Source organism: Phoxinus phoxinus (assembly GCF_949152265.1).
Source record: "Phoxinus phoxinus genome assembly, chromosome: 4".
Lineage (NCBI taxonomy): Eukaryota > Metazoa > Chordata > Actinopteri > Cypriniformes > Leuciscidae > Phoxinus > Phoxinus phoxinus.
In genome coordinates, this window is record NC_136879.1 from 23,764,685 (window position 1) to 23,779,960 (window position 15,276).

Here is a 15,276-nt window from a genome sequence, read left to right on the forward strand (position 1 = left end):
GGTTATGAACCATCAAGCCAGACATACGCTCACCTACGCTCCATTTTATGACAACACGGCTTTATTGCACGCAGGTCATCATTATACCAGGGAGCAGAACGTACAAAGGAAACGGATCGTGATTTTAAAGGAGCAAATGGCCAGTCAAGAGAACAGAATTTAACATAGAAACTTTGTCCTCTAGTGCATCAGATGGAGAAAAACAACTTAAGGAAGAATCAATAAAATCAGTGAAATTTGAGGGCTCAATACATCTCCATTAGCTATAGTTAATGATGTGAGAAGAGGAAATGTATATGTCAGGCAGTTCCATATTAAAAAAGATAGCCAGATGATCAAATAGCCCTAAATCAGAGGTGGGCAACGGAGACACAAATGAGCCATTGAAATCACAAGGTCTGGCCTTTGTTATGTGTAGGATAGTCCATTAGCTGGTTCAAATCAAAGCAGTCCAATAAAGACAAAAAGTATTTTGTTATTGTAGTCTTTTATGTCCATGTGGATGGTAAAATCCCCCAGGATAAAAGCTCTCTCAAATTTGAGGCACAACAATGAATGCAAATCTGCTAATTCTGATAAAAATACTTTGTCTTTGGAGGCCTGCAGACAGTAGTGAGGGGCGCAGAGACACTCAGAACAAGACCTTCGTTTGAGTTAAACTGAGGAACAGCCACTGGACTCTGTATTGTAATATACAACACAATGATACCCCCACGTCTACCAGGAGATCAAATAATCTGTAGCCGGCGGGAGTAAGTTCATTAAAAAGAATATTATCGGACTCTTTGAGCCATGTTTCAGTTTAGCACACAAGGTCCAGTTTTTCTTCTGTAATATTTCATATTTAAATTGTTATCATTTGCTCCAAACCTGAATGAATTTATTTCTTCTGTAAAACACAAAAGAAGATATTTTGACTTTTTTTGTTCATATGAAAGTCCAAAACAGCATGTGTCCCCTTCAAAACACTAAGGGCCCTATTTTAACGATCTGAAACGCAATCAAAAGCGAAACGCAAGTAACTTTGTGGGCGAATCTCGACGCATATCTAAAATGGGTTGGTCTGAAGCAGCTTCATTACTCATAGGTGTGGTTTGGGCGTAACGTGCAATAAACCAATCAGAGCATCATCTCACATTCCCTTTAAGAGCAGGCGCGCTTGTTCCATGGCGGATTGCAATTATAGCGGCGGATTTGCCGGGCTCACGCAACTTACATGATGGTAAAGGGGATTTCGCAGTCTTCAGAATTTTGTTTCCTAAAGTCATTTGCGCTGGGTGCAAGATAGGGCCCTAAAACATTTTAAAGTTATCATGAAATGTAAGATGCGATTGTCATTTCTTTCCTATTGTGACGGCATTAACTTGTCAATCACAGCATTGAGTGCTCAAATATTTCCACTACTGCATTAAATTGATCAACATATTTCTATTTCCTGTTCTTTTGAATTTTCTATTCATCACAACTATTTTCAACATTGATAGTAATAAGAAATGTTTCTTGAATTTCTGAAGGATCATGTGACACTGAAGACTGAGTAATGATGCTGACAATTTAATGTTTAATGACACTTTAATGTAATCTAAAATTAAAATTATAGAAAAAATTAATAATAATATCAAGTGAGCCCATAGTCATCTTAAAATATACACCTTAAACATTCTTACCTCATGCTTTAGATCTATGGTGAAGTCTGATTTTAAAGGCTCATCTTCAATTTTGCTTGTCAACCTAAAATGTGAAATCACTGTAAAATTAATGAACTACAAGGAAAATTACCCAAAATACCTTCTCAAACATAACATTTCTAATGGCAAAATGGTAATACCATGTAATAGTATATGAAGATGGTAATTTTTCAGTTACATAGTATAAATCAAACTACCTGGTATAATCTAATAAATAACTTTAACAATGCAAATAATCCAGCTTTGAAAAACCTTTCAGAAAAATAGCATGCACAATAAAATGGAAGAGTTTTTAGAATTTAACTTAAACCTAATCTATAAAAACGTCATACTGGAAGACTTTATCCCTGGATCTGCTTTGTGACAGTTAGTCAGTTCAGCTTTCAAACCTGTTGACAAGAGGGATACTAAGCGCCCATCCTGCAGAGAAGTCTGGGTACTCGAAAGCCACTGGGTTCTCAGAAAAGGCATAATGGTGGATGATGGTGGACTCTTCATCATGAAGTGCCTTGCCAAGAAACCACTCCTGAGGGCAAAACGTGGAGATTAATGACACCGTGATGGTCATCTCAGGCTAAATCACACCTTAACAGCTGCCGCCCGTTCATATGACACTGTGTGGGGCATTACAGTCTCAAACTTTTCATTCTGTTTTCACAGTCAATCCTGCTCTGTACATATTGACATAGGTTAAATAATAATAATTAAGACAAAAGCAAACACATTTATTCCAGGAAAAGTTCTTACTCGTATTGTCATGTTGAATGCACTGTACAAGCGACTCATCATAATGTAGTTTACATTATGGTGTTATTTAGAAAAGGGTCAGGTGAACAGATTTGAATGAAGTGGAAACCTGTGACAAGTCTCTTGTTTAGTATGGCAGCTGTAAATGGCCTTCACTGTCAAATTTCATTAATATAAAAAAAATATATATACTGTATATAAAAACTTTAAGAGAAATTGGTAAAAAAAAAAAAAAAAAAAAGTATAATATATATATGTCCGAGACCGAGTATAACATATACTGTGGAGAATGACAAGTGGCATAATGCAGGTGAAAAAGATTCACTCATTGAATTATTTCCCTTCATTACTCTCATACAGGCAAAACTCGAAATATTAGAATAATGTGCAAAAGTTCTTATTTCAGCAATTCAACTTAAAAGGTGAAACTAATATATTATATAGACTCATTACATGCAAAGTGAGATATTTCAAGCCTTTATTTGTTATAGTTTTGATGATTATGGCTTACAGCTTATGAAAACCCCAAATTCTAAATTAGAATATTGTGAAAAGGTAAGCCATAATCAAAATTATAACAAATAAAGGCTTAAAATATCTCACGTTGCATGTAATTAGTCTATATAATATATTAGTTTCACCTTAAGGTTGAAGTAGTTTTTGCTTGGTAGTGTATTTATATTATATGTGTTTATGTATTTTTTCAGAATAACAACCGCAAATTACATGAATATCACTTATGGGCTATGACGTATTTTGCAATTTAATGTGATTTCTGTTAGGAGGGTTTTTAACATTGATACAGTAGCGTCTTGCAGAATCTTTCAGCGCATACACAATACACACCTTTTCACTTTTCATGACAAGATCAATGTAAATTAGCTTTCAGCATTAAGTGCTTATACTCTCGAGTAAGGCATTCAAAATAATAAATGTTGTCAAAAGTGTTAAGGTTTCATTCATAATAGAAGTAGGTGATGCCAATGCAAAATATATTGGTCATATATTTAAACAGCATCAGAGACTGACACCAAAGAGAAGAAATTTTTGAATGAAGTCGTCATTTTTGGAAAAAAATTCCAGCACAAAAAGTATTCTCGCGACCTCTTTTGATTTCATCAAAAATATCATTTTTGTTCTGAAGATGAACGGATTTTACGGTCTTACGGATTTGAAACGACACGAGGGTAAGTCATTAATGACAGAAATGAAATGTTTTGGGTAAACTAATCCTTTAAAATCATGATGAGCATGAATATCCACAGGAATAAGTCTTCATTGAACAGCAGGATGGAATATACATAAGAAAACACTATGTCAACCTATCTCCACTCATAGGGACTGTGATACATCAAGTATAGTGCTAAAGGTGAATTCTGTTTAAATCACATTCAGCACATTATGAAAAGTTCTTACTTTTCTGCGGTCAAATTTTCTGAGGACTTTATTAAGTTTTTGGAGTTTCACTCTGGTGTCCTCCTCCAGAAACATGATCCAAGAAGAGTTCTTCCCAAACTGTGACGACAAGCTGAAGGGAAGAACATTATGCATTATCAAAAGTTTTATTGAAACAAACCAGTTATTACAAACAGAAAACAGAATACAAACATTCATAAACAGTCTGTGCATTAGTGGTGGAGAGTTTTTAATTGTTTCTGCAAGTAACATTGTTACAGCGGTAGGTGGCGACAAGAGTCTTATGAATGAATCACAGATTCGCTCAAAAACCCTGATTCATTCAGTATGGAAACATGTGTCTGTTTTATCAGTGAGTCACTGAATTATTCACTCAAACAATTTGTTCTGATTCAGTCAGGAATGAAAGGCTGCATCTGAAATCACATACTTCCCTACTATACAGTAGGCGAAAAACAATATGTGACCAAATAAGTTTGTCCAAATGAACAGTACTCATAAAAGAGTAGAGTAAAGTCCCCAGATGACCACCTACTTCCGTCGAGATTCTGAAGTGTGCATACAATGAAAACTTTATTATCCCATGAGGCCACGGGAGAGGATTATGAATGGCAGTGAAGCAACACAACTGACGCTGGCAGGTCACATGATAACAACAAAATGGTTGAAGTTTAAAAAGATTACAATCATACTACACACATTCAAACTATACAGAAGATACTTTTTTAGCACTCTCAAAGTCATTACAAGTGAGTCACTGAATCTTTTACTTAATTGAATCATTCAAAGTACTGATTCATTAATAGACAACTCGTGTGTGTTGCCAGGAGATCCACAAGAATTGAAATTTTTATTTTGAAAAAATTCAAAATTTTATTTTGAAGAGAAAAAATACATAAAGTAACTGGCAAAAGTGAGTGTAAAATGAATAAGTCCTTATGAAATATTTATATTATGACTAAATAACAATATTAATATTGTATTTTAATATTAACAATACTAGTAATAATACTACTACTGCTAATAATTATTAATATTATTTAAAATCTAAAACATCAATAATTAATGCTTATAGTAAAATCCCAGCTGACTGTATTGATATTCAATCAGTACTATCATTGAATTAAGCCTAAGGAATAAGCCAAGTAAACCTCACTTCAACCTTTAACACAGATTTCACCATGCTGAACGTCTGTAATGTCAGATTTTACAGCACTTACTAAGGCAGCAGTGGGAGAATGCTCCAGTCTCCCTCATTGTCTGACAGTGTGTGCAGGAGCAGGACGACAGGGGGACTCTGAAAGAGACAAACACTATTACAGACGATGAGAAAATGGGAAGAAACCATGAGAACTGCCAGCTATCAAGTGTTTATCTGATTTGAGACAGTAGTTTACTTTCAGGACAACAGTCAGCAAAATCATGAATGGCCTTCAAAGAGAGAACAGAAGAGCGATCAGTATAATGATCTATATATATTTATGTGTATATTTTGATACACACTTAGCTCAAACAGTAGAGTGTTGGCGCTTGCAACGCCAAGGTCATGAGTTCGATTCCCAGGGAAAGCAAGAACTGATAATAATGTAAATGTGTACCTTGAAATGCAATGCAAGTCGCTTTGGATAAAAGTCTCTGCGAAATGCATAAATGTAAAAAAAATGAAATGTAAATGATATCATCAGCCTGTAGAAAATCATAACCTTGAGCTACAAAAGTGTTCTATATGCAATAAAAAAAGGTTTTCAACATCCCATCAGGACTAACATTTTTATCCCAAGTCAATTCACATTTGTGATTTTAAAAGGAGCGACAATGAACCAGATGAGAGAGTGCTCATGTTCAGTACTACCCCTTAATACATTCACAAATGTGCTCACAAAAACGTCATTCTTATCTCCAAAGAGAGACACGAATGACTGAGGACTTTGAGACACCCATTGTGTCTTGATGCAGCTCATTAGGATGTGACCAGAAAAAAGGGTTCGTGATCACGCTGTGACTAAAGATGTTGAAAATGGGGGTCGGCGTGACCTTGCTACCTTATGTTACCTCAGATGATTGCCCTGGCTCCATCACGTGGCAGCCAGAGACCAGAAAGGTGAAAAATTAACACTCGGGTCTTAGAAGTGTCTGATCTGTCTGTCCTTTATGTCATAGAAGAGACAAAAGCAAAAAGAGACTAAAGCTTGCATTTCCTTTGTTTTCTCAGAGAGTAACCCTCTCTTCCAGTTCTTCTAGTCTTACAGTTTTCCCTCCTTGACGCCGTGGGTCAAGAGTTGTAACTCATTGGTAAAGAAATTGATTCTTTTTATCACCCAAAAAAATGTCCCTTTTGATTTAACGGTTCAATAATAAACCTTTGCACTATTCTTAAGGTGCCATTTTGTTGGTGGAAAATGTCTTTTAATCTAAACATACTTTAATGTCAGGCTTTGGATGGAATATTGCCTTGAGAGAACATGGGCGATAAATGAAACAATTTGGTAAGACTGGCCATCTAAGTTTGGCCTAACAACCTATTGAACTGATAGTTTAAAAAAACACTTGCATAACATTACATACACTAAATACGATTGCTGGTATCATGTTTTTGACCAGCAACAAAAAACATTACAGATGAGAATAGTCAATATACCCATTAAGCTATTTTTTTTATGATTTGGGTACTTAATGTCATAAAATATACAAGCCAGCAGGTAGCATATAAACAATATTTTAAAAAGCTGCATGTCAGGTCAAACTAATACAATTTATTATGAGGATGCATTTCAGTTGTGAGGTCAGGTTAATTTATCTAATGTTCTCTGCACATTCAGCCTGATTACCATAGAGACTGGGACAAACATGTTATATTGTAATGCTCTGCTAAGAGTGTCTGTGTATCAGTGTAATTAATTAGGGCAAATTTAAGCTAATGGATGAAACTAATTACAGCGTCCCCACTGTCTGTAATGAATTACCCAGTTGTATTTTCCAAGTCAATCGCAATTACAGAACTCCTTCCACTACTACTTGTATGAATCAGGAAGCATTACATGTTGAGAATACACAAAGACTTGTTAAAAATGCTACTTTTTAATATTTGTTAAATTAAACTCCATGTCTGCACACTCCAAAACTAAATTACAAATTTACATCAACATTTCCAGGAAAATACCAGTGATTGAACACACACGCACACACACTCTTTAGATATAACAACTTTAAACTCACATTTCCTAAAATTATACACAATTTAAGGTTCAATTATCTAAAAAGCAATGCAAATGACATCAACAGAAGGAAACAGTCCTGGTCCAGTGTTGTATTAAGTTTACAATTCTCATACTCAATAAAAATACAGTTTTTGAAATTGACTTGAGTAAAAGTTAAAGTTGCTCACAAAAAAAATACTTAAGTAAAAGCATTAAAGTAACTGATATTAAAAGTACTCAAGTATTAAAAGCACAGGTACATTTTACAAATAATAGCACTGAGATGCTGTGTTATAAGAGTTATTAAAGGGATCGTCCATACACACACACACACAAATATATATATATAATAATAAAACATCATAATTTACTCACCCTCATTCCGTTCCAAACCTGTATGAATTTCTTCAGCAAAACACTAAAGATATTTTTTAAAAACATTCTTTCCATAATGGAAGTGGTCCAAAACAACAAACCCAGTGACTTTCATTGTATTTACATTTTTTTATATATATTTTTCTCCATAATATAAATGCATACATGAGGGCGAGTAAACAACTGAATTTTGGGGTAAACTGTCACTTTAACTCAAGAACTGAACAGTTAAATGAGAATGTCCTACTACAAATGCACTGTAATCCACAATATAACAAAATAAAGGAAACTTTTTAGAGATAAAACTGCAGTAAGATGAATAAATTTGTTCAGACGAGTTTGGTCTTAAAACACAAGATGCAGGGTATTGGAATTTGAGTTTGACTTACTAAGAACTAGTTTGAGAAATTTAAAGGAACCGAATTGATCAAAAGATTAATTTCCGAACAGGATAATATGACCAATCAGCAAATATTACTTCCTGTTATTTTTTGCACTTTGCAGCTGCAAATGTCACGAAAGGGTCTAGACAAATGTATTGGGGTAAAAGTATCAATGTCAAGTAAAAGTAGAAGTCAACAAAAGATGTTGCACTCAAGTACAAATATACAAAAACTGTACTTAATTACTGTACGAAGTATTTGTACTTTCTTACTATACAGCACTGTCCAGATCAGGTCATATCAGTTGCTGCCATATAGTTAGCAGACTTCTGTTCTGTGCCCTCTCAGGGCTTTAGAAATGAATAACTCTGTGTTTACAGACTGCTGGTCTTATTGAATTTGTTCTCTGCAGTAAACGCCCCCACTGTTCTGCTGCTTCAGCCCTCCAGTGGTGGAACAAACATCCCACAGCTTTTACAACATACAGTAACATTCATTGCTGGCTGCACACTGGGGAGTTAATATGAGCGTGTGAGCACTGTACAGTCACACAGGGCAAGAGTGATAAATCTGAAGTCTAATTTACACTAACAATACTGAAGCTGTCAGGGTTCACAGACCGACAGAGAGAGTAAGAATTGATGTGCACATACATGTAGAGCATGTTGCAGGAGTATTTCTCCGTGACGAATAGATGTTAGGCCTCGTGAGTCCAAATAAAGAGAAACTAATTGCTCTACTGAAACCAGGATCGAGCATCAGAAATCAACCCTCTCATGTCTCAGACGAGTGCTGACATCTTGTGGCAATGCGTAAAGCAGCAAGCACTATTTTCCTTCCAAGGTCTGAAGGTACAAGGCTGTATCTTCCTTCAGAGGAAAAACGAAGTTCCATATATCTCTGATGTTATCCAGTCTCATCTATAGAAGCTCTCCTTTAGTGTGTTTACCCATTTATCACAACTTCCGCTTATGAGAAACCCAGAAATGTGAAAAGGGTCCATTATTTAAAAAGACAGTTCCTCCCAAAATAATAATTCTGTTATTATTGACATTCTTCTTTGGAACAAAAATAAGATAAAAAATGAATCAGTGTTTTTTTGTTTGTTTGTCTATATAATGAAATAAAAGTAAAGCATAACATATTATTATAAATATTTATTATTAGTTACACAAATTAATATATAATATATAATATTTATTATTAAAAAGAAAACATTTAATTTAATAGATTAGATTAGATTTTATAAATATTACATTTAATAATATTTTCCTTTTAAATTAAATTACATTTTCAATAAAATAAACAATACAACGAAGGAAAACGGAAAACGTATAAAAAAGGGCTAAATAAATACAATTAAACAGAACTTTTTTTGTTCATCTGGATAAAATTGACTCAAACTCTTGACAACATGTACATGGCCTAGTTCCTCATTCATTTATAATATGATCTTAAAGGTAGGGTAGACAATTTTATAATAATTGTATGTTATACTGGTTAAAACTCTCTTCACATCCTGATAGCAATCAATAATAGAAGTGGTCTAAATATTAAAACATGTATATAACTTTTGTGAAAGTCACAGGACAATTTTTTTTCTCGGTCCGAATGCAATGATATGATGTTCTATGTTCCTGTCAATGTTTGTATTTCCATACCACCACGCGCCTGCTTGCGCAGACATCACACGTCATCAGTGTATTCCGTAAGGCTGTGCCGAGTTGAAGACAGACAGTTAGCCTTTTACAATTCCTCCAAAACAATGAGCCTATGCTGCATTCATGCAATGTAGAAACCGTAACTACGAGATGGCAACCCGTGATTTTCTCAGATTTATGCGTTTCCAAGTAAACAATATCAACGGTAAAATGAATCTGCAGCAGTCAGGTGGTACAAGTCTGAGCTTTGCAAGTTGTTTACATTCATCATTACTATTGTAATGTTATTTGCTTTGAGACATGAGGTAGTTTAATGCAATCTCAAGTCTTTGACGCTTTGCAGACTTTGTATACATTGTGTTTTGAAGGAGGCATGGCTCTGAAGGGAGGGTGGGATCTTATGCATTCAAACCTAGCTTGCTATTGCTAGCCTCTCCGAAATTGCCTACAAAGTTAAAGTTGGATTTGATTACATTGTTTATTGTTTTTTTTTGTGTGTCCTTGTCTATGGATTTGCTGTTTGCTTGGGGGCGAGTGATTTAAAAAAACTCAACTTTGTCACAAAAGCAGGCATTCTTTGACGAAGGTCCTGTTTGACAGCACTCTACTGAGTGAATGTGGTATCACACACTTTTGCACTTTCTGCAATTTGCACTGCATTCTTCTCACTTCATTTGCGTTCACAAAGTGTTGCTAAAAAGCATCTAATCTGATATGAGACGAGAAAGATGAAACAATTTACAACACACTGTCGAAAATCCATTGTACTGTACAAATTTTTGTCTAAGACGTTTTGCAAAAAGAAGAGCTTGAGAATGAAAGAAAGGAAGCAGAAGGGATATAGTGCAGGATAAGAGCGGTCTCTTAATCTGGTTTTGATTGGATCGGAGGGTGACAGCTCAGTGAACTGGTGCAGGGCTCGGAGGTTATTGTGGTTTGGCACTCCAGATTTTCAGAGCAAGCAGTCAGAAAGAGTTTGTCTACAAAAGCGGTAAACTATCAGGTGAGGATGTGAGGGGAGGAAAAAATAGATTGCATTACATTTTCACTCTCAGAGGATGGTCGCCATGCTGAGAAATAAATAGAACACACTATCAAGGGTGGAATATTGAGGATGAACCCAACAGTGTCTCTCATTGAAATAAAGCTTTTAACATTTCAAATGTCAATCCCACTACTTCACTTAGTGAAAATGTCACTTCATGATCTGTCCTTGCCTTTCCGCCTTTACTAAAATGAGAATTTTCAGTACGACGTGTACATACTGTGTGTATATATATAGAAAGAATAAGTAGGTGTGTTCAAACTTTTGACTGGTATTGTAAATCTGGTTTAGCAAAAGTTTCAGAACAGATGGGTGTAATTGTCCAGAAAGTCATGGACAAAATTGGAGCATAATTGCACAAATAATTTCTCTTTGGGTTGAACTGATGAGAGTAAATTATGTGAACACATGCCAGGCATGAGGTCAAATGGTCATGAAAAACAGAAGTGAAAATGTGAATCAAAAAATAAATAGCGATACCTCTTGAAGAGCTTGTGTCTGCTGAAGAAGGTCTTTTCTGAGTTTCTCTGCCTGCTGCACATGGAAAGAGTTCCTCTGGCTCTGGATGACAAACACCACTTCTTTCAAGTCTACAACAAAGAGAAAACACTCACCATGTCATCCCTGTTAAGTTGCTTCCTGTAGGGCATACCACAGTTTTCCATTGAGAGTGATGACATTAAGGCTGGGTAAGAATTATTTTGTTGCGAAGGCAAGCATATCTATGGAAAGTATTCATTCTAAACTCTAAGCACAGGAAGGACATGCAGATTTTTTTTTTATCAAATAATTTTAACATCAACTAATGTTTTTTTTTTTTTAAAGAAATTATACGGGCACAATATTTAAAGAGGGAATAAAAACATTGCACATATGTTCCTCAGTTAGCATTGAACCTTGGTGCCAATATAAGATGCAGGTTCCTGCAGGTTTCGAATTCCTGCTCTCTAACCAGTGTATTTCTGTCTCTATCTACTATCTCTGTTTAATAAATCTAAAAGCCCTGAAGATAATCATCCTTTTTTTTTTCTAAACAGATAACATTTGGAGGGTTTTTGCCCCGGGAAGAGATAGGGCAGCATGGCGCACCTGTCAGTTTATGAATGTGCTACAAGATTGAAAGAAAAAAAAGAAAAAAAAGTTTTTATAAAGCAAAACTCTCTGGGCTTTAGTTCAAGTCCGTACAGTTATGCTTCTGGGGCCATATTACAGAAACTTCCTATCTCAAGTCTCAAGTTCAAATCTGGCAAGTTCAATGTTCCAAATGAGAAGTGAAATCACCACGGTTACTAAACAGATAAGACCTGATTCGAGATGGAGTGTGTTTCTTGATCTACAGTAGCTACGTACATACAAATGTAACAGCATGGTCTCTTGAATAATTCACAAAGGATTAATTTATAATGAGTTTTAAAAACAGAGAATTAGCTATGACCACCTCATTGATAAATGTGTCATAAGAGGCTTTAAGTCATGAGTGTAAGTTGTTTGAAGGCCTGTGAGTTTTGTAATCAGACTCGGATTTAACATGCTGAGACACTGATCTCACCGAATACAATCTGTGGCATTTGTCTAATGTCACAGTCATGGAATCTTTACATGAACATTATGTTTATCATCAAACCAGTCAGGAAACATCATCACATGATCATTTTCAGAATAGAAGATGAATGGATGGATGGATGGATGGGGAATTTACTTTTTTTTTCAGTAATAAAAAATAATAATAATAATATATTAGGAGATTGACAGCTCTGTCCCCATTTCATTTCATTGTATGTAAAAGATGAAAGAAAAGCTATATTTGGTTAGAAACAATATTTGGGTAAAATATTATTTTTAAGAAGTGTAGACACAGGAAGCATATAGATATATTCGATATTTATCTCCACAAGCTAATCATTTATAAAACAAAAAGGCATTAAATGTCGTAATAGAAGGAGGTATTAAAAATCCTTGATGCAGGTGCAATGTAAACTATCTAGTTTAACTATAAAGAACAACCAGCAAAATGCACTCATATTCCACTTCATTACACTACAACACCCACACACTGAAAACAGACTCTAAATCTGTAGGCTGGCTGACAAAGAGAATTAACTTTGCTTTCATATGTTCTCCCAAGTAAGAAAGCTCTGTCATGTAATAAAACCCATATGCCAATTAGATAAGTCACTTCTTCAATAAGTCTTGCAGTCACTTCATCATGAGCTCTGTTCCAGCTCAAGCTCACGTACAAGGCTCTCTGCCCAGCCACAGCACTCTGGATCTCTTTATTAGGTTTCTTTCAAACATCTGCAGCAAAATGTGGCCATACAGTGCATATTACACATCGTAAATTATGATTAGACACCGAGTTTTCTCCTTCATGCCGTTTTTAAGCAGCTCTGAGAAACGAGGCTCATTTGTCAACACAAACGAGACGAGGAGTATGAGGAAAGCGACAGCTCCGTAATCTTCCTCCGAGACAGGCTGAGAAAGAGTGAGAATGTGGAAAACGGCTGACATGAGCAAACAATCTCTGTATGCCTCAATCTGCTCCCTAGTTAAGTCGTAAACCCTCTTCCCAGGGTTTCAGTTTCTAAGGCTGTCCCATTGTCCAAGCTGTTCCAGTGCAAAGACATATTCATATTCTCAAAAAAAAATTCCCCAAATACACTGTACAAACTAGTGAGTGAGCATCGGATGCATGCTATATTCACTTCAATGGATATTTAGAATCATCAAATAAACAACTAATAATCAAAATAAATAGTCTGTACTTTTTGATAAATAATAAAAATGTAAACAATATTATATGTTTAACTACATATGTATAAATACATTAAATAACATGAACTGAGGATGAACAATACTTCTACAGCATATAATAATCTTAGTTATTTTTAATCTCTTCATTTACTAATATACTAGTAAAATACAGTTGTATCTGTTAACGTTACAGTAGTTAATGCACTGTGAACTAACAAGAACATGAATATTATTAATAACTAACATTAACAAAGATAGATACTGCTGTACAAATATATTGATCACTGTTAGTTTGTTAATTAATGTTAACAAACGAGGCATTACACATTTAAAGCGCAGCTATTATGCAAAATCCGTACACAATCACCCTACAATGATACAAATCCACCCACTCTTTTTTTTAGATCCCAATTAAACCAAGGCAGTCTCATTAGACATGCCATTTTGATTCTCTGAGCAGTGTGACATCATACTGTTCAGGCCCCGCCCACGGCTGCTGACTGACAGTCCTGCATTACCATAGTTTCCGCCCTCAGCGAGTTGTACATCACTATCCGCCATTTTCTCCGCGCTCGAGCAGCTGTAGTGACAATGTCTCGTAAGCAATCCCGGTGTTCTGTTGGATGTAAGAGTGAACATAAGAGTCTTCATTTTCAAGAGTGGATTAGTTTATTATTAATTGAAAACCTCTTAAAATGATAAGATGTTATATATATATATAAAAGTTTAATTCGCACTCATGCTCCTAAATGCATTTGACAGTTCGCACACATCTATTTTTTGTCGCAAATACGAATGAAATGCTCGCACTGTAGAGCCCTGAACCCGTTTACATTTATTTGTGTATATATATATATATACACTCATATATATTCGTTGTACATTTACATGTATTTAATGTTGTCCACTTATTTGATCAACCAAAAACACATCTTTATACCAGGTGTAAAAAGGGCCACAGTCTGTGTAGATTGAAAGCTACAGTTGTTTTGCTTGAACCCTCGGTCCACACAAAGCTAAGGGGCAGGAGAGCCTGGGGCCATGGGCATGATCTGTTATGTAGTGTCATGCTGTTTTAATTTAGTATTGCTGCCTGCCGTCTCCGCTCTGTCCTTCTCCAGCTCAAAGCTGCTATTGATCTGCCGGCTCTGATGGGAAGGGGATTTACCTCCTAAACCACGGCATGCCCATCTCTTACAGATCTGCCTGCCTCAGGGATAGACAGGGACTTATAAAGAAATGTACACGCCGTTCACTCCAGCTTCCCATTCGCATCCTTGAGCGTTCAGTGGCACAATCCCACTTTTAAAAGCCTTTGTGCTAAGTACGCTTGCAAGTTTGTGTGCATGTACGTGTATGTGTCTGCATACGGATGTGATAGGATCTTTTCAGAGTTATATTTATAGTATACATGCATTTCGGTGCACTAGGTTTGTCCATGGTAACAAAAGTTGATCCTATGACACTGAATTCAGACACTTCAACAGGAATCCATGCGATTGGGAATTTCACGATTTCCCCACAGATTTCGTTTAAAGGGCACATAACAACACACACAGATTCTGCCAATCTCATGTTAATCTAGAGTACCTATTGAGTAGTATTGCATCCTCTTTCCGAAAAAAGCCGAGCTACTGGAGGCGTGCCGTGGGCGGAGCTAAAGAGTCATGCACCATACATCCTCCCGCTATCCCTGGATAACTTTTGATTCACTATACGTTCGTGTTGTTTACACACACTTTTGATGTTACTTAGCGCCTGCAATTCCGAATCATGACTGGGATATTTTAGCGCTGGAACCGCTCCATCTTTCGGTTTCAAACAATCTGCAAATCTAGCGTCGAACTGGACCTCATAAAACATGTCACCGGAATGCCAGGAACAAACACACTTGCACAACTCCGTTGCTGCTCCGGAAATACTAACTCCATCCACTGTTCCCCTAATGCAGGGTTATTTGGGAATCTGAACAAGGTTATCTTTCCCTTACAACCGAAAACACACTTCTTTGGT

At 35.9% G+C, this 15,276-nt stretch overlaps 1 protein-coding gene across 1 annotated transcript in view; it reads right to left on the minus strand.

Annotated features, from left to right (window-relative positions):
* b3glcta (beta 3-glucosyltransferase a) overlaps positions 1-15,276 on the minus strand; it is a 68,637-nt gene that overhangs the window by 17,084 nt on the left and 36,277 nt on the right. Inside the window, exons 4-8 of the mRNA XM_079610852.1 lie at positions 10,993-11,102; positions 5,072-5,148; positions 3,852-3,963; positions 2,078-2,214; positions 1,668-1,731 (exon numbers count right to left, since the gene is read on the minus strand). Of these exons, the coding sequence (XP_079466978.1) occupies positions 1,668-1,731; positions 2,078-2,214; positions 3,852-3,963; positions 5,072-5,148; positions 10,993-11,102 (500 nt within the window). The remainder of the gene's footprint in view (positions 1-1,667; positions 1,732-2,077; positions 2,215-3,851; positions 3,964-5,071; positions 5,149-10,992; positions 11,103-15,276) is intronic.